Below are 27,069 nucleotides of genomic sequence, written 5' to 3' on the forward strand. Positions count from 1 at the left end.
ACTATATAACTATGTATTATGCATTATTACATGCAACTACTAACCCTAAACCAAATCAAACCCTAATCCAAACCCAATAGTAAGTTTACATGTATATTACTCACTCAGTAGTTAAATGTATAATTACAGTCTAACAAAGTGTAACCCACTTTATTTTACAATCCTGTTCCCCATGTTATTTATTAAAATTACAATAAATAGGTAGCCTACTAACCCTGAACCTACACCTAAACCTAACCTAGTTATATTACCCAGTATTTTATGTAAGTAAATTTAAATACACATATTGTAAAATAAAGTGCAACCGAATTGATTGTATTTATTAACAACATGAACGGCCTGTGAAAGTGGAATGCATGTTTGAGTGATGTCATTGTTACATTTTCACAACCATTTTATCATTCACTTTCAATGTATGGAAAAGAGCAGCAAGGACATTCTGCCCATCTCCTTTTGTGTTCCACAGAAGGGTTTGTGGGTAAATAATTGAACTGGTTAGCCATGGAAACAATTGTATCAGCCTGTTAACTTGAAACCATATTAACGTATCAAAACACCACCATAACAGCAACCACATGCCCTAATGATCTGCATACTGACTCCGCCCACATCACATGTAACCACGCCCACCGCCTCTGGCTGGGAGAATATGAGGAACTGGTTGAGTTTCAGGGGGCGTGGCTTAGATCAACTCACCTGTCAAAACTTTGGGCTTGGCTGCAACTTTAAACTGAAGTCAAAGCTCATGACACTTGAAGACATACAGACAGAAAGCAGTCATGGGCGACGTGGTGCTCACAGCAGATCTGCCAACAAGCAGAAGTTCAGATAAACTCAAGCAGGAGGAGGACAATCTGAAGTCTACAGAAGAGGAGAAGACGATCCAGGTGAATGGATCTCCAGAGACAGAAGGAGAAAAGGACAGCAAGATCACCGAGGAAAGCAAGATTCAAGAAGACCTCCAGGAATCGGAGGACCCCCAGAAGCCCCAGGACGAAGAGCGCGAGCTGGGGCCAGATGACGTCACGTGTGATTCCTGCATCGACCGACCGTGCCGAGCCAAAAAGTCGTGCTTGACCTGCCTGGTGTCTTACTGTGAGGATCACCTGAGACCACACCTTGAGAACGTGAAGTTTCAGAGCCACAAGCTGGTGGAGCCGCTGCGGGACATTGAGAGACGCACGTGTGAGACGCACCGCGCGCCGCTGGAGCTCTACTGCCTGGCCGACGCGCGCTGCGTGTGTCCGGAGTGCGCGAGCGAGGAACACCGCGGGCACAACGCCGTGCTCATCCCAGAGGCCCGCAGGAACATAGAGGTATTGCTGAAGCGCACTTTCATCTTTTTATTAATAAAGTTACAAACAAAATCATGTTATTGCCTAAAATTGAGTTGAGAATCTGAGAAAAGTTTGGGGTTGGTTAGAGTATCTTCTGCTCACCAAGACTGCATTTATTTGATCAAAAATACAGTAAAATTGTGAAATATTTTTACAATTCAAAATAGCTGTTTTCTATGTGAATTTATTGTAAAATGTAATTCCTGTGATCAGGCTGCATTTTCAGCATCATTCCGCCAATCTTCAGTGTCACACGATCCTTCAGAAATCATTCTTCACTGTAAAAAAAAAAATTGTTGATTTAATTAAAAAAAGTAAGTTACCTGGCCACATCCACACGAAGCCAGAGCTTTCCCTATCCGATTTTTTTTTCCTCGTTCTAAAAAAAAAATCCGTAAACACGGCGCCGTCTCAAGAAATATCTGCGTACACACGAAACCGACTCAAACCGATGTAGTATACATGCCAGACCAGTACGAGGCTCTGTAATTCTGACACAGATACACTAAAAACAGAGAAGAAGACTTGCGCATAAACCTTGCACGCTGTAGCCTATACAATAATATTAGGAACAGTAGCTTCTATTTTTTTTTTTTACCAAGAACTGTATTGAACAATATGAAAAACCATAAATGGCCTGGTACAAAATAGGAATGAGTCACGATATTCAATTAGTTAGCAGACGCATAAAGCTTGCCACAAAGAACCGGCAAATAGCCTAATCATTATGAATGTGTCAAATATAGCAAGGAGACATTTTAATTGTTTATTAATAAACTAGTGTTTTCTGTGACGATGCTGACTCGCCACCTTCGCAGTTTTGTGAAGGTGCCTATAGAGATAAATGCACACTTCGTACAGATTATAAGAGAGTTGTCTGTTTCTTTTCGTTTTGAATTGTTTTGTTTAAAAATAGACATTTCGAGCTTAGATATATTTCTGGGTTTCTGTTCATTTGAGACAAGCTCCAGTTCACATGAGATGCAAGTTATGTCCCGTCGCCGCCTCAATGTCCTGAATATAGTCTGCTATATTTGGTTCTTATTTATTAAATCCAATTGGTTGATGAAACATTGATTAAAATTAAGATACAATTTATACAAAACGAAACTCACTTTAAAGAAAGGCTTTATATAAAACAAAACTTAATGAAGTGGTCAAAATGATGTCACTCGATATTGCGCATCTTATGATTAGGCTACTCACGCTGTTCACTTTTCATATAATCAACATATATGAAATGGAAAAAAAATAACATATTATTTAAACATAAATATGAAACTAACTTTTCTTTAATGGCTACAACATGTAGGCATACAGTAGGCTACAGAGAAATCTTATGTCGGAGCGAACGCCGTGTTACCGGTGAGCATGAGGGGCAGAGGTGCGTTTTTTGAATAATAATCAAATAATTCCCAGCGATCGTCGAATATTATTTTTGCTTGAAATGCCCATCCCTACAAAATACGAAATGTCTTAATCAGACAAAATACAAGCATCATAGCATAAGAAAGAAATATAAATAAATAAAGAAGTAAAATAAAGAAATAAAATAAAAATACATTAAAGTAGGCCTAAATAATAAATAAAGAAATAAAAGAGGCTCAGTAGCGTCTGAAGAATGAACTCAAGTATGTATTCGCAGTTGTTGTTGCTGTAGCAACCGTGAAAAGCAACCGTGAAAAAGAAGCCGTGCGGATATTTTTTGCTATCTGGGGTTAGGCTAATGATTTAGCGTGTCTGACTAGTCAACACGTGGGGTGATGACATCATCGTTTCACAAAATATACGGATTGGCGCAAGACGCAAGGGTGTCGTTTTCGGATTTATCCACCCTGGGACCCGGTTTCAAAAAATAGCGGTTTCAGTCTCCCAAAACGCCGGATCCTTCTGGACGAAACTTCGATCCGATAAAAAAATTGTAGCCTACGTATACAGCTAAACGCGTCTCCGTGTGGACCAAGCGTGCCGCACAAGCCCTGAAAAGTGAAGCCAAAGCGCCTCGATCGCCCCCCGGTGACCGGTCCTAGTATAGCTAATAAACCCCGCCTCCCCGTGTTATTCAATGGGACGTGAGACCAACTAAACAATTAATTTACACTTCACATATCTTTTTTCCAAAGATAGTTTCTGTCATTTACTGTAGTTTGATCATGCTGATGTAATTTCAAGTGTTTGTATTTAAAATAAGTTTGTTTTTAGTTAGTTATTTGATGCTATAAAAACGGCGCTGTGGCGTACATGATTGACAGCTGTGATTGACAGTTTATCTGAGCAAAGTAGTCACTGAAGCAACAACGGACTTTTTTTCGGGATCTTTGGAGGACTGAGGAGATTGGAACTTTAAATCTAATATCTAAATTTCTATAATGAATTATTTCACACCGACATAATGGATTGTTCTGCAGTAGAGGCGCGTGCTTACGATTGATTCAGTGAGAGTGAGGGCGGGACCAGAGCGGGACGTTGATTTCGCGTATTTACTTGCTGCTTCGCATGTCTGTGAAAATGGGTTTTTCAATTGGAAATAGGAAACATTTGTAACATTATAAATGTATTTACTGAACCTTTTAATTTTCTTCAATATGATGCATCCTTGCTGAATAAAAGTGTTAATTTCTTTAGAAAAAAAAACATTACTGCTGACCCCAAAGTTCTGACTTTGATGAAGGTAATTAAAATTCAACAGATTCAGTTACTGTCACATAACTGTGTTGGGGTTATATACTGTGAATGTGAAAAAATATCACATTAGGCTCCTCAAAAGTGTTTTGTGTTTTTTTTCTTTTTGAGCAACAGAACCACTAAAACATATTCCCAAACACTCATTGGATATTGGATGCTGTTGTTGATGTGCTCAAACTAAATGAGCAACGTTTTGATAGCATTTTGATATTGACAGGCTGAATTCAAAATTGCACAATTTCATATATTAGAAGATATATAAATATGTATATATATATAAATATGTATATATATATATATATATATATATATATATATATGTATATATGTATATATCATAGTAAAAGTAGTGTGTTCTTCCGAATTCAGCCACAGGGTTTAGACTCATCTTACTTATAGTTGTTTTTTGCATTTTAAGCTAAAATGGGAGACGTATCTTAAAATAAAAAACAAACCGTATAGGAGACCCCATTGCCTATATAATAAAACACAAACTGTTCCTTATATCCAATGAATCGTGTCAGTGAGGTAAGGAACAGAGGACTTTATCTTTCCTCTCTCTCTCTCTGATTGAATCAGATCATATTGGATTGTAACATCATGCAGACTGCATCTCTCAGTGTGTAACAGGCGTCAGTCATCATGCTATCCGTCTCTCTGATGTCAGGTCACATGTGCTTATACTGTTTCAAAGGCCTGACAATAGGACTGTGTGTTCATGAGAGACCTGATAAAGAACCATAAGGTTGTTAATGATGCTGGTTAGTGATGTGATCAAGCTCACACAATGAAGTTTAATACTTGGTGCTTTAATGCTAACCATTCAAACAGCACAGTGGGGGATTTTTCACCAATGCTACAATGTAACAAGAAAGTAGAAAATTTCCATCACTTCTACTTAAAAACGTAAGTTCAGTTGCTGCCTTTTTAAGTGTAATCAAATTGACTGTGCCAGTCATTTCAACTTAAATTATATTAAACTGACTTAAATTTAGTTGAATCCTGTAACTTAAAAAAAAATGAAGATGAAATTGTCAGGGTTTGGATAGGTGAAAGGAGCGAGGACTCAAGTGCAGGACAATGGGTATTTGGGTAAAATAAAACACTGTTTTACAATGGGTAAAATAAAACGCAAACAATAACTGGAGGGACTTGACTTGACTTGACTGCGATCCAGCACAGGACTACAAACACAGGGAGACTAAAAAGGGAGAACAAACAAAGCAGATAATGAGGGAGGACAGGTGGGGCAAACGATTCAATAATCAGGTAATAAGATGGGCGGGGTTAGATAGACAGAAGAGCACATGGCACAAGGAAACATACACTCACCTAAAGGATTATTAGGAACACCTGTTCAATTTCTCATTAATGCAATTATCTAATCAACCAATCACATGGCAGTTGCTTCAATGCATTTAGGGGTGCGGTCCTGGTCAAGACAATCTACTAAACTCCAAACTGAATGTCAGAATGGGAAAGAAAGGTGATTTAAGCAATTTTGAGCGTGGCATGGTTGTTGGTGCCAGACAGGCCGGTCTGAGTATTTCACAATCTGCTCAGTTACTGGGATTTTCACGCACAACCATTTCTAGGGTTTACAAAGAATGGTGTTAAAAGGGAAAAAAAACACTATGCGCCAGTCCTGTGGGCGAAAATGCCTTGTTGATGCTAGAGGTCAGAGGAGAATGGGCCGACTTATTCAAGCTGATAGAAGAGCAACTTTAACCACTTGTTACAACCGAGGTATGCAGCAAAGCATTTATGAAGCCACAACATGCACAACCTTGAGGCAGATGGGTCACAACAGCAGAAGACCCCACTCATCTCCACTACAAATAGGAAAAAGAGGCTACAATTTGCAAGAGCTCACAAAAATTGGACAGTTGAAGACTGGAAAAATGTTGCCTGGTCTGATGAGTCTCGATTTCTGTTGAGACATTCAGATGGTAGAGTCAGAATTTGGCGTAAACAGAATGAGAACATGGATCCATCATGTCTTGTTAACACTGTGCAGGCTGGTGGTGGTGGTGTAATGGTGTGAGGGATGTTTTCTTGGCACACTTTAGGCCCCTTAGTGCCAATTGGGCATCGTTTAAATGCCACGGCCTACTGAGCATGTCCATCCCTTTATGGCCACCATGTACCCATCTTCTGATGGCTACTTCCAGCAGGATAATGCACCATGTCACAAAGCTCGAATCATTTCAAATTGGTTTCTTGAACATGACAATGAGTTCACTGTACTAAAATGGCCCCCACAGTCACCAGATCTCAACCCAATAGAGCATCTTTGGGATGTGGTGGAACGGGAGCTTCGTGCCCTGGATGTGCATCCCACAAATCTCCATCAACTGCAAGATGCTATCGTATCAATATGGGCCAACATTTCTAAAGAATGCTTTCAGCACCTTGTTGAATCAATGCCACGTAGAATTAAGGCAGTTCTGAAGGCGAAAGGGGGTCAAACACAGTATTAGTATGGTGTTCCTAATAATCCTTTAGGTGAGTGTACATTACAAGCCATGTGCTCACACAAAACATGACTAGAACACAAGCACATGGTCAGTAAAACAAATGAAGCCATGTGCTCACACAAAACTAGACATGAACACGCAGCTAATGAAACACTCATAAGCCATGTGTTCACACAAAACAGGACAACATGATAGCACACAGCTAGTGTAAAACACAAGCTTGTGTGCTACACAGTACAAGACAAAACACGACATGAAAGCACGCGGCCGATGTAAACACGAACCACATGCCACACAAAACACAACGCACGTGTACAGAAGAGCGTACGGCCCGAGCGAACTCGAAATAAGCGCGCAAAAGCTCATCCTGTGCGCACGCGACACAATACAAACACGCGGAGCATCAATGTCCGAATCTCGACACAGAACCGAAAGCAAATGCACCGGGATCCAAACACACACACGACCCGCACAGACAAACCAGGAGTGTCAGAGCTCTGTCACAAAACCAAGAAATAAACTAGGCAGAAGTGACAGAACCCTGACAGAAATTGGTTAAATTTTTTTGATGATTTAAAGTAATGGAACCTTTAACATGTTTTTTTTCGAAAACATACGCAAGCTGTTGGTTATTTACAGTCAAATTATCTGACATATTTGCATGATAAACAAACAAAAGAAGCTTTTTTCCGGTTGAGTTTGAAAGCAGCTCCCATTATGATCAATGCTGAAAACAGTTCTGCTGCTTCATATCTTAATGTAAACCATGATACTTTTTTTCAGGATTTTTTGATGAATGGAAAGTTCAAAAGAACATCATTTATTTGAAATGGGTATCTTTTGTAACATTATAACCTCTATACATGAATAATCATGTACTAATACCTTTATTAATAATTACTTTACTATGAACTAATGATGAGTTACATGTACTTATGAGGAACTAACCTTAACTACAACATGAGTCATATGAATTCCTGCATTAATATACCATCTTATCTACACGCTAGTACATGCTTGTTAATTAATGCATTAATTAACATTTCGGGGTGAACTAAATCAAACATGTTCTGGATCAGAAGAAAGATGTACTAAAAGGGCACAATGTAAAATTGTTCATAAATTTGACCCCTGCAACTGTCACAAACATCCGTGAATGACACTATGTCTTGCAATGTTTACATTTAACCTTACTCAACACACAGTGATGCATTTATCATTAAAAACAATTTAATCTCATTCTGTTTTAAGTGATTACACTGCTGCCATCAAGAGTGAAATACCTACACTAACATATTCATTAACAGATGCAATTTTCAAAATTAAAATCAGTGTAAGCACAGATGATGGTTATTTATGTGCTTATTTTATGGATTGGTTTACTGTCTTTATATTATAATGCAGTTGGATGTTAGTCAGTTAGGGTTCTTGCTCTTCTTTTGGGCCACAAAATGTGTCCATTGTCTAGAGCAAGTTTGATTTAGTTTACCCCGAAATGTCAATTAATGCATTAATTAACAAGCATGTACTAGTGTGTAGATAAGATGGTATATTCATGCAGGAATTCATATGACTCATGTTGTAATTAAGGTTAGTTCCTCATTAGTACATGTCTTAACTCATCATTAGGTCATAGTAAAGTAATTATTAATTCAGGTATTAGTACATGATTATTCATGTACTATTATTGTTAAGTGTTACCCTCCTCAAAATATGAGAAAAAAGCACCATAGACCTATCATAACCTGTCTTCTGAAGCCATGCAATTCATTACGTGAGAATCTGTTACAACCAGTCAGGAACGAAACGGAGAGTGAATCCAATCGCAAGCTTTTTAATAACATAAATAGGTCATCGAGGGAACTCAGAACAGGACAGAAGTAACATTAAACAAAAGACAAGACACATGGCAGGATCACGTGATATACAAGACACAACAAAAACCCACACACAACATAGCCTGGGCTGGGCATGATCAGCAGGGAAGAGGGCTTTGTGCTGGGCAGGACTAGTGGTGACGGAAACTCTGGGCTGGACGGGACCAGCGGCGAAGGAAACTCTGGGCTGGGTTCATGGGTTGTCGCTGATGTGTGTGCTGCCCACACACACAAAACAGCCATGGGCACCACAATGAGCACTGTGTCTTCCAGAGCAGACTCAAATGCGGCGTGTTCAGTCTCTGGTGGGCAGGTGATTGGCTCCGGTTCTGGCGAACAGGCGAAGGGCTCAGGCTCTTGCTCGAAGACTGGCTCTGGCTCTTGCTCGAAGACTGGCTCTGGCTCTTGCTCGAAGACTGGCTCTGGCTCTTGCTCGAAGACTGGCTCTGGCTCTTGCTCGAAGACTGGCTCTTGCTCGAAGACTGGCTCTGGCTCTTGCTCGAAGACTGGCTCTGGCTCTTGCTCGAAGACTGGCTCTGGCTGGACGTGGCTGACGTGAAGCTCTGGCTGGAAGTGGCTGACACGTGGTTGACGTGAAGCTCTGGCTGGACGTGGCTGACGTGAAGCTCTGACTGCACGTGGCTGACACGTGGCTGACGTGAAGCTCTGGCTGGACGTGGCTGACGTGAAGCTCTGGCTGGACGATCTCTGGCTCGGGTACTGTGGGGTTGCGGAGCTCCTCCTCCACCAAACCCACAGTAAAAGTTGAGCCGCTCAACACAAGGGCCAGGTCAAGATACTCCTCTAAAGTTCCATGAGGATCATGCAAGGGCATGAAATAACTGAGTGGCTCAGATAGTCCCCCTCTAAAAAATATCATGAGGCACTGAGAATCCATAGACGTTACGTTTGCCAGTTCAATAAAAATGTTCACGTACTCCTCTATGGGCCGATCTCCCTGACGGAGACACATAATCTGTGCTGCTGGATTCATATTGGTCGGTTGTTCTGTTACAACCAGTTAGGAACGAAACGGAGAGTGAATCCAATCGCAAGCTTTTTAATAACATAAACAGGTCATCCAGGGAACTCAGAACAGGACAGAAGTAACATTAAACAAAAGACAAGACACATGGCAGGATCACGTGATATACAAGACACAACAAAAACCCACACATAACAGAAACAGACTGAAATTATGTTGTTATTCACTGAAGATTTTTTTAGTGTATATTAACTTACATTTCCTTGCATAAAACTATTGTAGGATTTCAAAAGACCATAACCATATATAATGCATGTACATGGACCATTATTAAGATACTTTCAAGGTGGCTTTACCATGCAAAAGTGAAGTGCTTTTTTGGAACTTGTTTAAAAGATTTGAAACAGGATGAGTCAATATTATGGGTGTAACGATACCCTGATAACGATTTGATACAATTCACGATACTGAGCTCACGATACAATGTTTCTTGCGATACTCCAAGACATACAGTTTGGCAAAAGGTTGAAAAAAAACATTTTTTTTACTGTTGATTAAAATGATAAATTTGGTATTACTTTGTGTGTGTAAATGAATAATAGGCTTGGACTTGGTGCTGGAAATCCAAAGCACAGGACAAAAGAGACACCAGAATAACAATATTCATGATTCTGAAGCTGAAAACAGAATTATTATAGACGAACATGCTTTCACTGTCACAGACTAGATATATTTAAAATAATGTAAGCCACTTTTTACTGGTAACATAAAATATTTGGCATTATCAGAACCCACAAATATTCCCCCATTGCATTATTATACATTATATTCAACATTATATATATAGTAGTTTAATGTAGTGCTGACAGTAAAACTCTGTAAACCTGAATTTTTTCTCACACAGTAATTTTTATTTTGGGTGAACTATACACAATACATATTGTTGCATTTGTGTGATATATTGTGACACAATACATTGTTACACCCCTAGTAAACAATGACATTATTTCTATGTGTTGAACTATCGGTTGCCCTTGACATTAGTCAACTGTTAGGAAATCTTTTGCTGTAAACGCAGTAGAGCAAAATAACCCACCCTGCAATTGTGTGTGTGTGTGTGTGTGTGTGTGTGTGTGTGTGTGTGTGTGTGTGTGTGTGTGTGTGTGTGTGTGTGTGTGTGTGTGTGTGTGTGTGTGTGTGTGTGTGTGTGTGTGTGTGTGTGTGTGTGTGTGTGTCGGACTCTTCATGGATCTGAGTCGACGCATTCTCGGGAATGTTTGACATTATCATTAGGCTAGGTTACAGCGTTGCGCAACATAAATAACATGTTCAGCAAACCTGCCTGACAGGATCACAGAACTAACATCCACAGTAATCCTGTTACCTTTCGAGAAACTTCCTTTCAGCTGATGAATAGAGAAACTATGACACTCATATCTCTGTTATCTAACCACAGCACTGAGGTCATGACATACTGACATTTCATTCTCACTGATGATAATCATCAAACACTTTACGTTACAGCGCACATGTTTGACATACAGTACATCGTGTAAGTCGTATCTATAATACATTACTAGCAATCTGAAGAATATGTGATTACCTGTGCAAAACAATGATAGACTTGTGTGTTGTTGATAAAAGCTTTTCTAGATTTCTGTGGTGGATTTTAGTGAGTGTCTATAGGTGGTTCCTTATTACAGTTGTTTTCGATCGCTAAACGACAGTGAGCACAACTGGAGCTACATGTGCAAAACTCTAACTACAGTCTGCACAGCAGCAGTTCATGTGGACCAAACTCTAGTTCGTTTTTCATTGCTTGAACACAGTTTTCAAAACTCTACACACTTATCCCATGACTTTTACCACAACCTGCACAACACTGTGGATTGACAGCACTTTGTTCAAATGCTAACACACTGCTGTCAAAACTGTGAACCACACATTCAAAACAGAATAGAGTTCAGCCTTGTGCCTTTCAAACACTGCTGACTGCAATTTCAGCTGAAAGGCTAAGCAGGTCTTGTTTGTTATTTGTTCGAATTACAGTATGTACTTTTAGTTTTCTCATTACTGTAATTCCGTAAATTACTACAAACTGAAGATTGAAGCAAACTGCTAATTTCATTTACCTTAAAGAATTATGTTCTAAAAATTTAAATAAATCATGTGAAAGAATGTCACTCTTTTCTTTGAAAAAAATATTACTTTGTATGAAGTCACTGAAATAGTTCAAACTGTAAAGATGAAAAGTTTGTATTTTCTGTATTGGTGTTTGATGCTAGTGTTTTTACTCTCAGTGTGTTCTGAGTGACACACGTGTTATCTCAGTGAGGGTTGTGTAGTGTTTGGCTGCACTGAGCCTGTTTTGAGCCATGTGTTAAGAGTTGTGTTGCTTGGAATGAGTTTTGCAGGTGATGTGAACTGTTTAGCTCAGGTGACTGTTGGTAATGCAGACTGTAGTTAGAGTTTTGCACATGTAGCTCCAGTTGTGCTCACTGTCGTTTAGCGATCGAAAAAAACTGTATTAGTAAAATATTAAACTTTGTCCCACAAAACACCTTGCAAAGTCTTCTTGTTCGGTTTTAAATTAAATGTTGTCCCTATAGTGCACCCATAGCATTCATAATAACCTCAGGACATGTTTATGAGAACAATACGGCCTTTTATATGAAATGTGGTTCTTGTTGCCTGCAGGATCAGTGTGTGTGTGTGTGTGTGTGTGTGTGTGTGTGTGTGTGTGTGTGTGTGTGTGTGTGTGTGTGTGTGTGTGTGTGTGTGTGTGTGTGTGTGTGTGTGTGTGTGTGTGTGACTTGAGAGAGGTTTTCATGGACACTAGTTTAGTGAAAGACTGTCAGATGCAGTGTTGAGGAAAGCTACTATTAGAAGTAATGCATTACAATATTGCTTTACTCCCTAAAAAGTAGCAGTACATAGTTACTTTTTAATGGAAAGTAATGTTTCGTTACTTTTGCATATCTTTTTGTTTTAACCTGTGCTGGGCTTGCTTGTTTTATTTTTTTTAACAACTTTGGCAAATGTAAAGGCCCTTTCACGCCAAAAGTGAAATGAATGCGCCCCAGGCTGAAGGAAATGCAAATGCACACCTTGCTTATTTGTGTGGTTGAATTGGATCATGTGAGATTAAATGCATAAAGTATATTTGTGTTATTCAACATATTTAATTTTTGCGTAATATTCAGAGTTTGCATTTCACTGTTTTTATTCATATTGTGTAATATTGAATCTGTGCAAGTGAGATGAGTAAATGTTCACATTTACTATAGAAATACAATAAGCATCATGTTCACACACAAAGTCTCTGTATTACTCCTGATTCCTCTTAACATGGGGACAGAAGAGCTGTCAGTCAATAAATAGTAAAACAAAAAAAAAGTATATATTTGAAAAAGTATCTCAGATATTTTGTTGTAAATTTAAGAAATGTGTTACTTTACTAGTTACTTTAAAAATGAGTTTGTAATGCGTTACGCCCTACTGGTCCGAAACAGCAGGACTATTGTGTGAGTTTGGATGCTCAGGGTGGAGGGAAAACTATATTGTTTGAGATGTTCCCTTTAGCAAACCTTCATATAACAAGAGTAACAGTAGAGGAAGGTTTTGTCTGAGCCTGCCTGAGGAATGCAAAGCAAAAGCTGATGCTACATATCGGGTTACTCCTATTACTCTCTAATTCAAAGGGACGCTCACTTTCGTCAAATTGTTTTCCTCACAATTGTGAGTTTATATCTCACAGTTCACACTTTTTTCTCACAATTGTGAGTTTATATCTCACAGTTCAGACTTTTTCCCTCAGAATTCGGAGTTTCAATTTTTTTGGCCATGTAATAACAAATAAAAAAGGTTATTGTGACTATCCCACAATACAGATTTTTTTTCTCAGAATTGCTAAACTCAGAATTGTGAAAAAGTCACAATTACCTTTTTTTCGCTAAGTGTCATAGATTTGCATATATATATATATATATATATATTGTTTGCTTGAAAAATCTCTCTCTCTCTCTCTCTCTCTCTCTCTCTATCTATATATATATATATATATATATATATATATATTAGGGCTGGGAAAAGATTAATTGTGATTAATCGCATCCAAAATAAAAGTTTGTGTTTACATAATATATGTGTGTGCACTGTGTATAATTATTTTGTATATATAAATACACACACACGCATGTATACATATAAGAAATTTTATTTATTTATATATAAAATATTTATATTTATATATAATATAAATTATAAATAAATATATACAGTATATACATGCAAATATTTCTTAAATATATACATGCATGTGTGTGTATTTATATATATATATATACAAAATAATTATACACAGTGCACACAAATATATTATGTAAACGCAAACTTTTTAACCAGTGACTGATTTATTAAAAAAATATTAGTATAAGTATTAATATGAGTAATGTTAATTTGCCTAATTAGCTATTTTAAAATAACAAGGAACTGGATTTTGATGTGTCAAAACAATATTGTGTGTGTGTTTCCAGAAAGAGCTTCATGACAAACAGACAGACATGATGAAGACGGTCACAGCGGCAGGAAACGCCATTAACAAGTTACAGGTCAACATGGTGTCCATAGAGGTAAAATACCAATAACACATACCAATAAATGTATTCTCAGTCATTGTGGATTTATTATACAAGACCGCAATGCTAGACTAGTGTTAGATTACATATTAACTGTACTATAAGTAAACTGGGAATGGAGTTCATTGGTTCTCTGAATTCAGATTCGGGTGAGTGAGATCTGATCAACCTTACTATGTTTATTTTGACATTTATTTGTGTTTTAGTTTGCCTGATTTCCTAGTTAGTTTCCTCATTTGTTAATTAGTCACGCACACCTGTTTCATCCTGATTATGTTTCCTCATGTTTATAAGCCCTGTGTTTCCTCAGTTCTTTGTCCGATATGGTTAATGTTAAGTTAGTTGCTATTCTGACTTCTCTGTTCACATTGTTTATCAAAAAACGATTTAATTAACTTGGATTTCGTGTGTGTTAGTCTACACCCTAGAGTGGTTTATTAATGCCAGTTTTCCTGTGCATTATGCTTTACGTACTTAATATAAGATGACATTTGACGTGTTCAGAAAGTGACTAAATGTCTGGAGCTTCAAATACGTCTCGTTCAAAAGATGATGTATGTTCTGCAAAGGCTTTATGAAGAACAACCCTTTTTTCTTTTTCTCTTGTACTGGCTGTGTGTGCCCGCAGGCGTCTGTGAAGGACGTGCGAGGAGTGATCGAGAAGCAGTTCGACACACTGATGCTGGCTGTCGAGCAGATGAAGAATGAGGTGAACGAGATTCTGGAGGCCGAGGAACGCCAGGCGCTGCGGCAGGCCGAGGGAATACGGGTTCATCTCGAGCAGCGCTGCACTGAACTCAAGAAAACTCAGGGCCGGGTCGAGAAAATCACCAAAAACAAAAATGACATCGACTTCCTGCAGGTTTGAGCTCAGTATTTGACCTTAAAGTATTTTAAGCATGTGTTGTGGGTTAAAGGTGATGTGTGTTACATTTAAGCTATTTTAAGGCATGATTATTTTCACAGGTAAAAAACACTGAAAAATGTATGATTGTTCATAAAACAAAATAATTTATGAACAATGTTGTATATAAAATATATGTTTTCAAAGCCATAGCTATAAGTCAGCCATAAATCTGAACAAGTTGTTTTCCAAATTTGAGGTTGATATCTCAAAACATGAGCTTTCAGTAAGATTTAGTTTGTTAAAATGAGGGTGAAGAGTTATATTTAAGCTATTTTAAGGCATGATTATTTTTACAGGGAAAAAACGCTGAAATATGTCGTTTTGTTGATCAAAGGTGAGTTTTAAGGGATTAGATTAGTGACTGCAGGGAGACTTTAACCCTTGTGCATCAATTAAATAAAGTTGCTCATAGGTCCACAAAAATGTCAGTGTCAAAATACTGTCATAAAAATGTGGAGCTTGGGAGCACATAATTAAGTTGGTCTCATTTATAGAAGACCCTTTGGCAGATTATTGTTGAAGAAAAAAGTTTAAAAAGTGAAAACAAAAAAAGTTATAGGGGTTTAAGTTTATGAAAATGATTTATGAACAATTTTTTTATATAAAATATAAATGTAGAACTCTAAAACTGTCAGAAAATCAAAGCCATAAGTCTGAACAAGTTGTGTTTCAAATTTGAGGTTGATATCTCAAAACATGAGCTTTCAGTAAGATTGAGTTTGTTTGTTTGTTTGTTTGTTTGTTTGTTTGTTTGTTTGTTTGTTTGTTAAAATGAGGGTGAAGAGTTATATTCAAGCTATTTTAAGGTATGATTATTTTTACAGGGGAAAGCACTGAAATATGTTGTTTTGTTGATCAAATATGAGTTTTAAGGGATCAGATTACTGACTGCAGGAGGATTTTAATACTTTAAAATCAATATTGTGTTTTTTCCAGGAGTATTCCGAGTGGAAAAAGGAAGCAGTTGATGTGTCTTTACCTGGAGTTTATATCGGCCTCATGGATCGACTGCAGTTGTTCAGTCGTGTTATCACACAGTCCACCAAAGAGATGTGCGCCAGCCTGACGACCTCATACACCAACAAACTCAAAGAAACCTGTAAAAACGGTCAGTGTGCAAAACGAAATATCCTATGAGTTTGAGCATTTCAGAAACATCATTTGTGTTTCATAAAGCACCTTAAATGTTGCTAATTTACCCAAATACATTGTCAAATCACAGATAACATGGGCATAAAGACAACGGTTTATTCCATTATTGCTGCGAAACAGAACCTGTCAATTCCGAAACCGAAGACCAGAGACGACTTCCTCAAATGTGAGTGTTTATCAGGGTTATTAACCCAAACTAACTTGAAATAAAATAAACCTTAACTATTAACTATGTAACTTTATAACTAACTTTTGGTAACACTTTAGTTTAGGGTCCAATTCTCACTATAAACTAGTTGTTTATTATCATGAATATAACTAGGATATTGTCTGTTTATTAGTACTTAAAGCACATATTACAGTTTTTTTCAGTCGCTAACAAGCGTTTGTCCAACCAGTTGTCACATTTTCAAAACTCTAAACACAATTAGCACAGCATCGGTCTTTTGTGGCCATACCATTCACACATTTCATGTCGTTTTCACACAATATGCAGTCAGTGAACACATTTCCACAATGCTTACATTTTTTTAACAGACAAGCTATACCTCCCAACAAAATTATGGATTGTTTTTGTAGTATTTACAAATGTTAACACACACCATCCCACAATAGCAAAAACAATATTCCAAACCTTAGATACAGTATAAAAACATCTGCTTCTGCAATTATATCAGTTCAAAAACAATATATCTCAGCTGATTATAAACAAACAATTGAATAATTGACACACCGTAGCTGATTTATGTTGGGTAAATTGGGCCAACCATAGCTGATTCCAGTCTGGCTTAGACTCAGTAGCAGGGGTTATTTTTTTCTATTACATTGACACTTATACAGTAAACGGAGGACTTTGAGGAGTTATGTTTTTGGACACAGAAACAGAAAAAGACAAACACTGTAATGTCTGGACGAGAAAGAGTAAGAGCAAGGGGCCCAGGGAGAAGAGCAGGCCCAGCGAGAGGTGCAGTGAGAGATGCAGTGAGAAGTGCAGGTGCAGTGAGAGGTGCAGGTGCAGTGAGAGATGCAGTGAGAGATGCAGTGAGAGATGCAGTGAGAGATGCAGTGAGAGATGCAGTGAGAGGTGCAGTGAGAGATGCAGTGAGAGGTGCAGTGAGAGATGCAGTGAGAGATGCAGTGAGAGATGCAGTGAGAGGTGCAGGTGCAGTGAGAGATGCAGTGAGAGATGCAGTGAGAGGTGCAGGTGCAGTGAGAGGTGCAGTGAGAGATGCAGTGAGAGGTGCAGGTGCAGTGAGAGATGCAGTGAGAGATGCAGTGAGAGATGCAGTGAGAGATGCAGTGAGAGGTGCAGGTGCAGTGAGAGATGCAGTGAGAGATGCAGTGAGAGATGCAGTGAGAGGTGCAGTGAGAGGTGCAGTGAGAGATGCAGTGAGAGGTGCAGGTGCAGTGAGAGATGCAGTGAGAGATGCAGTGAGAGATGCAGTGAGAGGTGCAGTGAGAGATGCAGTGAGAGGTGCAGTGAGAGATGCAGTGAGAGGTGCAGGTGCAGTGAGAGGTGCAGTGAGAGATGCAGTGAGAGGTGCAGGTGCAGTGAGAGATGCAGTGAGAGGTGCAGTGAGAGATGCAGTGAGAGGTGCAGTGAGAGATGCAGTGAGAGGTGCAGTGAGAGATGCAGTGAGAGGTGCAGTGAGAGATGCAGTGAGAGATGCAGGGCCAGGGAGAAGAGCAGGCCCAAAGAGAGGGCGAGGTAGAGGTGTAAGAATGAGTGGTGGTGGCATTCCAAGGGCTGCAAGAACAGTAGTCAGTGATGAAATTGCCACTATCACTGACCATGTAATCAACCACGGTCTTTCACTAAGAGAGGCTGGTAAACAGTAAAGGAAAAAAAAATGTATTTGCTTTTTACTGGAATGCTTTTGAATGTGAACATTACAGTACATGTGGACATACAGTTCCCAACCAAGACATTTAGTGTAAAAACGGTGGATTGCATGTTTTGCATGCAAATACCTGTAAAACTGAAACACAAAAGTCTATGAAGTTTTTGTAATGTCAACAATAGCCAGTATTTTGAAACCTGGTGTACTTTGATTGACTGCATGTACCTTGTGAAGTGAAAACAAGTGTTATTCTTTGACAGAATAATTTCATTCTGAGTCAGATTTCCAGTGTTTTGGTAAAGTTAGTGTGTGCAGAGAAAGATGTGTTCTATTTTGAAATGAAGAGTTAGTATATATTTAACAAAATGTGTTTTTGAGAAGAAAACTATCCATTTGGCCAATTGTGTTTTGTAGGTGTGAGTCTGTGTTAAGAGTTTAGAAAAAGTATCTGAAGTATGGGTAAGCGCTTGTTAGCGATTGAAAAAAACTGCAATGCCTTATTTTGCATGACCATATTCTACATCCTTTAGTCATCACCATACCTAAACTTAACAGCTACCTTACTAACTATTAATAAGCAGTAATTAGGAGTTTATTGAGGCAAATGTCACAGTTAATAGTTAGTTAATAGTGGTAACTGAACTAAAGTATGGACTGTCACGACACACACGGGACAGAAGATCAAATTTGCAGCAGTTTATTAATATAATGGTAATCCAAATCGTAGTCTTCCAGGCAGGGGTCAAAATCCAAATAATCCAACTAATCATGAAAACAAAACACAAACCAACAAGAAAATCGACCAAGGAAGTGGTGACATCTAACAACGAATCCGTACACATACTAACACAGACAGGGAATATATACACACATCTAACAAGACTAACAATGAACAGCTGGGAACAATGGTGACGGGGAACAGCTGAGTGCAATGAACTGATGAGTGGCAGTGACAGACAGAATGCTGGGAAATGAAGTCAATAGTGAAGGACACCGTGATAACAAGGACCTCTAGTGACCAAACAAGGGAACACAACCAGACACTGTGACATAACCCCCCCTCTACGGAGCGGCTACCAGACGCTCCACGACAACACTAAAACACGACACAAGAGTTCAGGAGGGAGGTGGAACGGTGGAGGATCAGGGGGAGGGATGGTGGGCCAGGTCCATGAAGGGGAACAAAAATGGGAAATAACGACTTAGCCGGCGACCAGGGCGAAGTAGACAGTCCATTGGGCGGCCAGGGCGAAACAGACAGTCCATCGGGTGGCCAGGGCGGTGAAGAGCCCTCGGGCGGCCAGGGCGGTGAAGAGCCCTCTGGCGGCCAGTGCGGTGAAGAGCCCTCGGGCGGCCAGGGCGGTGAAGACCCCTCGGGCGGTCAGGGCGGTGAAGACCCCTCGGGCGGCCAGGGCGGTGAATAGCAGACACCGGCTATGGAACAGCAGACACTGGCTCTGGAACAGATTACACTGGCTCCAGCTCTAGAACAGCCACTGGCTCCAGCTCTGGAACAGACACTGGCACAGGCTCAAGAACAGGCATTAGCTCAGGAACAGACACCGGCTCAGGAACAGACACCAAAACTGTAACAGCCACAAGAACAGACACAAACACAGAAACAAACACTGGCTCTGGCGCTGGAACAGGCACTGGCTCTGGAACAGACATTGGCTCCAGCTCTGGAACAGGCACTGGCTCTGCCTCCGGCTCTGGAACAGGCACTGGCTCTGCCTCCGGCTCTGGAACAGGCACTGGCTCTGCCTCCGGCTCTGGAACAGGCACTGGCTCTCCCTCCGGCTCTGGAACAGCAGACACTGGCTCCGGCTCTGGAACAGGAGACACGGGTAAGTCCAGGATCTGAGCCAGACGCTCCAGATAGTCCAGGTCCAGGAAGGCAGACGGCACTGGCTCTGCCTCCGGCTCTGGAACGGGTACTGGCTCTGCCTCCGGCTCTGGAACGGGCACTGGCTCTGCCTCCGGCTCTGGAACGGGCACTGGCTCTGCCTCCGGCTCTGGAACGGGCACTGGCTCTGCCTCTGGCTCTGGAACGGGCACTGGCTCTACCTCCGGCTCTGGAACGGGCACTGGCTCTGCGTCCGGCTCTGGAACGGGCACTGGCTCTGCCTCCGGCTCTGGAACGGGCACTGGCTCTGCCTCCGGCTCTGGAACGGGCACTGGCTCTGCCTCCGGCTCTGGAACGGGCACTGGCTCTGCCTGCGGCTCCGGCTCTGGAACGGGCACTGGCTCTACCTCCGGCTCTTGAACGGGCACTGACTCTGCCTCCGGCTCTGGAACGGACACTGGCTCTGCCTCCGGCTCTGGAACGGGCACTGGCTCTGCCTCCGGCTCTGGAACGGCCATTGGCTCTGCCTCCGGCTCTGGAACGGGCATTGGCTCTGCCTCCGGCTCTGGAACGGGCATTGGCTCTGCCTCCGGCTCTGGAACGGGCATTGGCTCTGCCTCCGGCTCTGGAACGGGCATTGGCTCTGCCTCCGGCTCTGGAACGGGCATTGGCTCTGCCTCCGGCTCTGGAACAGCGGGCACTGGCTCTGCCTCCGGCTCTGGAACAGCAGACACTGGCTCCGGCTCTGGAACAGCAGACACAGACATGTCCAGGATCCGAGCCAGACGCTCCAGATAGTCCAGGTCCATGAAGGCAGACGGAACGTGAACAGTCTCTGACTGGGCAGACGAGACGTGAACAGTCTCTCGCTGGGCAGACGTGACGTGAACAGTCTCTCGCTGGGCAGACGTGACGTGAACAGTCTCTCGCTGGGCAGACGTGACGTGAACAGTCTCTCGCTGGGCAGACGTGACGTGAACAGTCTCTCGCTGGGCAGACGTGACGTGAACAGTCTCTCGCTGGGCAGACGTGACGTGAACAGTCTCTCGCTGGGCAGACGCTGGGCAGACGTGACGTGAACAGTCTCTCGCTGGGCAGACGTGACGTGAACAGTCTCTCGCTGGGCAGACGTGACGTGAACAGTCTCTCGCTGGGCAGACGTGACGTGAACAGTCTCTCGCTGGGCAGACGTGACGTGAACAGTCTCTCGCTGGGCAGACGTGACGTGAACAGTCTCTCGCTGGGCAGACGTGACGTGAACAGTCTCTCGCTGGGCAGACGTGACGTGAACAGTCTCTCGCTGGGCAGACGTGACGTGAACAGTCTCTGACTGGGCAGACGGGACGTGAACAGTCTCTGACTGGGCAGACGGGCTGTGTCTCCTCCTTCTCCGGACCACCGGACTCAGGACCACAGGAAACGGGACCACCGGAACAGGGATCATCTCCCGACTACATCCTCCACTGTGACCTCCACGGGACCCGTGAAACTTGACCAACCGGGTCCCCTTAAAAAACTCCCTTCTCTCCCGCTCGGTGGCTGGGGAGGAGATATTAAAAAACATACCGCTGGATCTGAGTTGACGGATTCGTTCTGTCACAACACACACGGGACAGAAGATCCAATTTGCAGCATTTTATTAATATAAGGGTAATCCAAATCGTAGTCTTCCAGGCAGGGGTCAAAATCCAAATAATCCAAATAATCCAAATAATCCAACTAAACATGAAAACAAAACACAAACCAACAAGAAAACTGACCAAGGAAGTGGTGACATCTAACAACGAATCCGTACACATACTAACACAGACAGGGAATACATACACAGATCTAACAAGACTAACAATGAACAGCTGGGAACAATGGTGACGGGGAACAGCTGAGTGCAATCAACTGATGAGTGACAGTGACAGACAGAATGCTGGGAAATTAAGTCAATAGTGACGGACACCGTGATAACGAGGACCTCTAGTGACAAACAAGGGAACACAACCAGACACTGTGACATGGACAAACTTTGTTTTTCAACTACTTACGAATGCAACATATCTCATCTCATTTAGTTTAATTTACATTACTATAATAACTAAAACTGAAATAAAATCAAATATATTTATTTTTGAATTTATTTATTTATTTGATCAGGGACAATGCACAAAAAAACATTAATCTAAGAAAGAAGAGATGTCATGTGCCAGGTTCTAGCAAAAATGCTAATTTCCGCCAGCAGTCCCTGGACAGGTTGATGATATACTTACAAAATTTAAAAAATATGTACAGAATTATAATACACAGAAGCATCACTTCACTCACATCATAACACTCTCTACTACAGGAATCTATAACTTATTCATTCACAGATTACATAATTCGTATCGCAGTCATTCAGTGCGTACAGGTTTGCTTTGTTAATAACCACTGTTTGGTCAGGCGTGTAAATATGCTATAGTTAGTGCAAGAGATAATTTCATATAGAAGTCATATTTATAAAATAATAATAAAAATGACAAAAAAATGCCACAGGTTTAAAGTATAATTAAAGTTAAGGAAAAACATTTTATAATTTAAAAAAATTATATAATAATTCAAAATTTATATATAATTGATTCCATAATTTTTCCTCAGTTCCTCAAATTGTATTACAATTTTCTCATATGTAGTGTTTTAATATGTAAACAAGCCATTGTTTCATTAAACATACTAATTTTTGCATACATTTCCGCAGAACACAAATTGGACATCTCTTTTTATCATTCCATAAACCTCGATAAACATACTTTTAACTGCTCAAAGAATCACCATGTTTTTAAGAATAAAATGCTCAGGCGAATGATATATGAACAAACCAATCTGTAAAACCCTTCAGAATATATCACTCAAAAAATGATTCATTGGATGAACTCAATTAAGTTGTGGGCTGGATTTCCATCCAATAAATATATGCAGCCCCAACTCAAACTGAGTACATCCATTCAACAGAATGTAAATCAGTTAGCCTAACTTATTTGTATCAAATAGATGCAAAAGAATATAAACGAGTGAGGCTAACTTATTTTTATCAAATACTTATTACTAACCAGACTGACTTTATTTCTGTCAGACGTCTTCAAAAGTTTTATTGAGAATTAACAGGGGTTTAACTCTATGTTTTCCATTTGAAGTCACCGTAACAGTGATCAGTGTTTACATTAGTTGGGCTCTTAACTCTTATTATATCTATTGTCTTTTTTGGCTGCTGTGACAGTGTGTGCATTTGGAGGAGCAAAGAACGCTAAAGTGAAATGAGATCAGCCGATGATGGTTACCTGTTAATGGTTTTATAATCATCAAGAAACAGACTGATTCACTGAGGTATTTTAATCTAACAATTATGTTGTCACGGTTTTTTCACAACACATACCTTCTGTTACTACAGCATGAGATCAAGCAATATTATATCAAAAAGTTAGAAGACTTTAACGAACATGAGCACAAAAAAGTCAGTTTATGATGACACACACAGACATCAACAATCAGTGTATGAATCTCAACAATGGTGACGGATCAAAAATTACTTTGCTGCAATGCATGCTGGGTACCACCATAGTACAAAACTCCCAGCATGCATTGCAACATTAATAAATTATGCAGCTGAATTGTCCTATAATTTTGTTTGATTCTAAATCTTTGCTTTTATTTTTTGCTGTTGTTTTTGTTGTGAATTAGTAGCTTTTCACTGATGTTCTGAATTAATATGTTTATCTAAATATTTGTGATTGTCACCATTGTTGAGATACATACGCTGATTGTTGATGTCTGTGTGTGTCATCATAAACTGACTTTTTTGTGCTCATGTTCGTTAAAGTCTTCTAACTTATTGTTATAATATTGCTTGATCTCATGCTGCAGTAACAGAAGGTTTGTTCTGAAAAAAAAACTTAATTGTTACATTAAAATACCTCAGTGAATCGGTCTGTTTCATGATGATTATAAAACCATCAACAGGTAGCCATCATCGGCTGAACTCATTACACTTTAGCTTTCTTTGCTGCTGCAAATGAGTTTGACAAACACATTGTCACAGCAGCCAAAAAAGACAATAGATAAAATAAGAGTTAAGAGCCCAACTAATGGAAACACTGATCACTGTTATGGAAATGGAAAACATAGAGTTAAACCCCTGTTAATTCTCAATAAAACTTTTGTAGATGTCTGACAGAAATAAAGTCAGTCTGGTTAGTAATAAGTATTTGATAAAAATAAGTTAGCCTCACTCGTTTATATTCTTTTGCATCTATTTGATACAAATGAGTTAGGCTAACTGATTTACATTCTGTTGAATGGATGTACTCAGTTTGAGTTGGGGCTACATATATTTATTGGATGCAAATCCTGCCCACAACTTAATTGAGTTCATCCAATGAATCATTTTAATACATTTTTAGTTAAACCACTTAAATATATATACATATGATCTTAAATAGATATATTTAAATAAAGCAAATTATATTTAAATGTGTCACCTCTAAGAAGGGCTTGAATCTTTTTTTGAGTAGGAATAAAACTGAAGGTTTATGTAAGTGCTGCTGAAGTGGGGATTTCAGAGAAAAAAATAGGAGAAAACAGCCTTTAAAAATGTACTGTTTATTTGGAATTTACATATGCAAATAGATAGAAGTGCAGTAAAATAATCACTTGTGTATTTTGAACACATTATGGAAGCCAAACAGCTCAAGATCTCAAAATTGACCAGTGCATGAAAAAACTATGGTTTTGCCTGTAATGCCTTGCCTTAAATGAAAACAAAATAAATATAGGTAACACTTTACAATAAGGTTCATTAGTTAATATTAGTAACTAGAACTAATAATGAACTGCACTTATACAGAATTTATTAATATTACTTAATATTAATTTCTACATTTATTTTGAAATGTATTTATTAAAATCTTGTTAACATTAGTAATGCATTAGTAATTACCAATGAACAGCTTTATTTTTTATTAACTAACAATAACGAAGATTAATAAATGTATTGCTCATGGTTAGTTCATGTTAGTTAATGCATTAACTAATGTTAACTAATGAACCTTATTGTAAAGTGTTACCAAAATATGAATAAAATATATTTTTATTTTACAACAGCAGCCACTGCGGTAACACTTTATTTCGATAGTCCACTTTAGAAATTCTACTAACTATTAGTAACTTTTCAACTTCATGTCAACTAACTCTCATTAGAGTATTAGTAGAGTGTTGTAGACTGTCAGTAGGTTATGGTTAGGTGTTAGGGTTCGGGTTAGGAGAACAAATTGACATGAAGTTGAAAAGTTACTTATAAAAGTTAAAAAAATAAAGTTTTGTAGATATTAAGCAGACTACTAATCTTCTAATGACAGTTAGTTGATATGTAGCTGCAAAGTTACTTATAGTTAGTAGAATGTCTAAAGTGGACTATCGGAATAAAGTGTTACCGCAGCGACTTACCAAATCCTCTCCACAATAAATGCAATTCAACTGGTTTTGCTTCACATTAATATATTCCCACTGATTTTCCATGACAGACGCCACTCCTCTGAACCTCGATGCAGATTCGGCACATCAGTTCCTGCGTCTGACAGAAGAGTGTAAGAAGGTCACGAACACGACTCCCTGGCATCAAGGCTATCCCGATCTTCCCGAGCGCTTCGAGCACTTCAAGCAGGTGCTGACGGTCGAGAGCTTCTACATGGGACGCCACTATTTCGAGGTGGACGTGAGAGGAGAGGGAACTCACATCGGCCTGACGTACACAAGCATCGACCGCAAGGGATCCGAGAGCAACAGCTGCATCACGGGGAACAGCTTCTCCTGGTGTCTCCAGTGGAACGGTCGAGGGTTCTCCGCGTGGAACAGTGATGTGGAGACGCCGCTCAGTAACCCTAAAGCCTCACACATCGGCGTGTACGTCGATTACTCTGCCGGAGAGCTGGCGTTCTACGACGTGGAGAACGGCATGACGCTCATACACAAGTACAAGGCTCAGTTTCTGGAGCCGCTTTATCCTGCATTCTGGCTTCCCAAGAAGGAGAACGTGGTTCTTCTGGAGCCCGCAGGAGCATCGTCGTCTCTCACAGCCCCGTCTCCGGTTCCCTCTCCACAGTAATCTGCGTCTGTTCCTCGGATCCGCTGCATTTCCTTATTATAATGTGCCGTTTGCACCTCGTATTAACATTCCTCTCCGGGGATCTGGACTCACTGTCAGAAAAAAAGGTACAAGAGCTGTCACTGGGACGGGTTCTAATATGTACCATTTATGTACTAATATGTACACTTTTGGTACCAATATGTACCTTTGAGGGACAAATATGCACACTTTAGGTACAAAAGTGGACCTTTTGAAAAGCTTTTGTACCTTTTTTTCTGAGCGTGTTGGATAACCTGACAGATGTTAACTGTGTAAACTGAGAGACCTAAACTGACTGATATTAAAGTTTTATGACTGCTACTGTATAAAAAATAGCCTACCTATAAATGCCAATTAAAATACCTATTAATATGTTTTGTTTATATATATATATATATATAGCCTACTGTGTGTGTGTGTGTGTGTGTGTGTGTGTGTGTGTGTGTGTGTGTGTGTGTGTGTGTGTGTGTGTGTGTGTGTGTGTGTGTGTGTGTGTGTGTGTGTGTGTGTGTGTGTGAATATATATATATATATATATATATATATACATATGTAATCCAAAAGTATTATGCTCATCAAACCTCCCTTTATTTGATGAAAAATACAGAAAAAACAGTACAATTCAAAATAATGGTTTTCTATTTTGATATACTTTAAAATCTAATTTATTCCTGTGATCAAAGCTGAATTTTCAGCATCATAACATCCTTTAGAAATCATTCTAATATGCATAATAATATACCATTATTTTAAATTGTAATAATATTTCACAATATTACATATATTTCTGTATTTTGGATCAAATAAATGCAGGCTTGATGAGCAGAAGAGGCTTCTTTCAAAAACATTTAAAATAGTATATATATATATAATGTAATTTAATGTTGTATTGTGTTGAAAACCTTTTTTCTTCTCAAGTGTAGAAAAGATAGAGTTGCAGACCAGGAGATTGTTGAGGTATAAGTTCTTTATTTCGTCGCTGTAGTCAACTCAATCAAGTCTAACTAAGGCAGTATACATTTAGTTCATATACCCTTTCAGGGGGAGGAGTTACATAAAGGTGGAAACAAAAGCATGTAAATGAGGCATACCGGTTAAGGAATGTGTCCTAGACTGAGAGTGTTACCAATCCTAATCCAATCAGCATAACAGTGTAATGTAAATATCCTAATCCAATCAG

The 27,069-nt window shown here is 39.7% G+C and overlaps 1 protein-coding gene across 1 annotated transcript; it reads left to right on the plus strand.

Moving 5' to 3' along the window:
- Positions 1 to 713: 713 nt before the first annotated feature.
- LOC143718251 (tripartite motif-containing protein 16-like protein) lies at positions 714 to 26,261 on the plus strand. Its single transcript, XM_077209264.1, has 6 exons — positions 714 to 1,316; positions 13,897 to 13,992; positions 14,627 to 14,860; positions 15,842 to 16,013; positions 16,128 to 16,223; positions 25,288 to 26,261. Exons 1-6 carry the CDS (start codon positions 780 to 782, stop codon positions 25,866 to 25,868), a joined length of 1,716 nt encoding a protein of 571 aa, XP_077065379.1. The 5' UTR covers positions 714 to 779; the 3' UTR covers positions 25,869 to 26,261.
- Positions 26,262 to 27,069: the final 808 nt, after the last annotated feature.

Source organism: Siphateles boraxobius, unplaced genomic scaffold (assembly GCF_051911475.1).
Source record: "Siphateles boraxobius isolate OS27281-9 unplaced genomic scaffold, OSU_SipBor_1 60, whole genome shotgun sequence".
NCBI classification, from domain to species: Eukaryota; Metazoa; Chordata; class Actinopteri; order Cypriniformes; family Leuciscidae; genus Siphateles; species Siphateles boraxobius.

Excerpts from the sequence above, each read along its gene's own strand:
- LOC143718251 (XM_077209264.1), top strand. The coding sequence starts at position 780 with ATGGGCGACGTGGTGCTCACAGCAGATCTGCCAACAAGCAGAAGTTCA. Across the intron at positions 13,993-14,626 it reads TCAACATGGTGTCCATAGAG|GCGTCTGTGAAGGACGTGCG; the intron begins GTAAAATACCAA and ends GTGTGCCCGCAG. Across the intron at positions 14,861-15,841 it reads ATGACATCGACTTCCTGCAG|GAGTATTCCGAGTGGAAAAA; the intron begins GTTTGAGCTCAG and ends TGTTTTTTCCAG.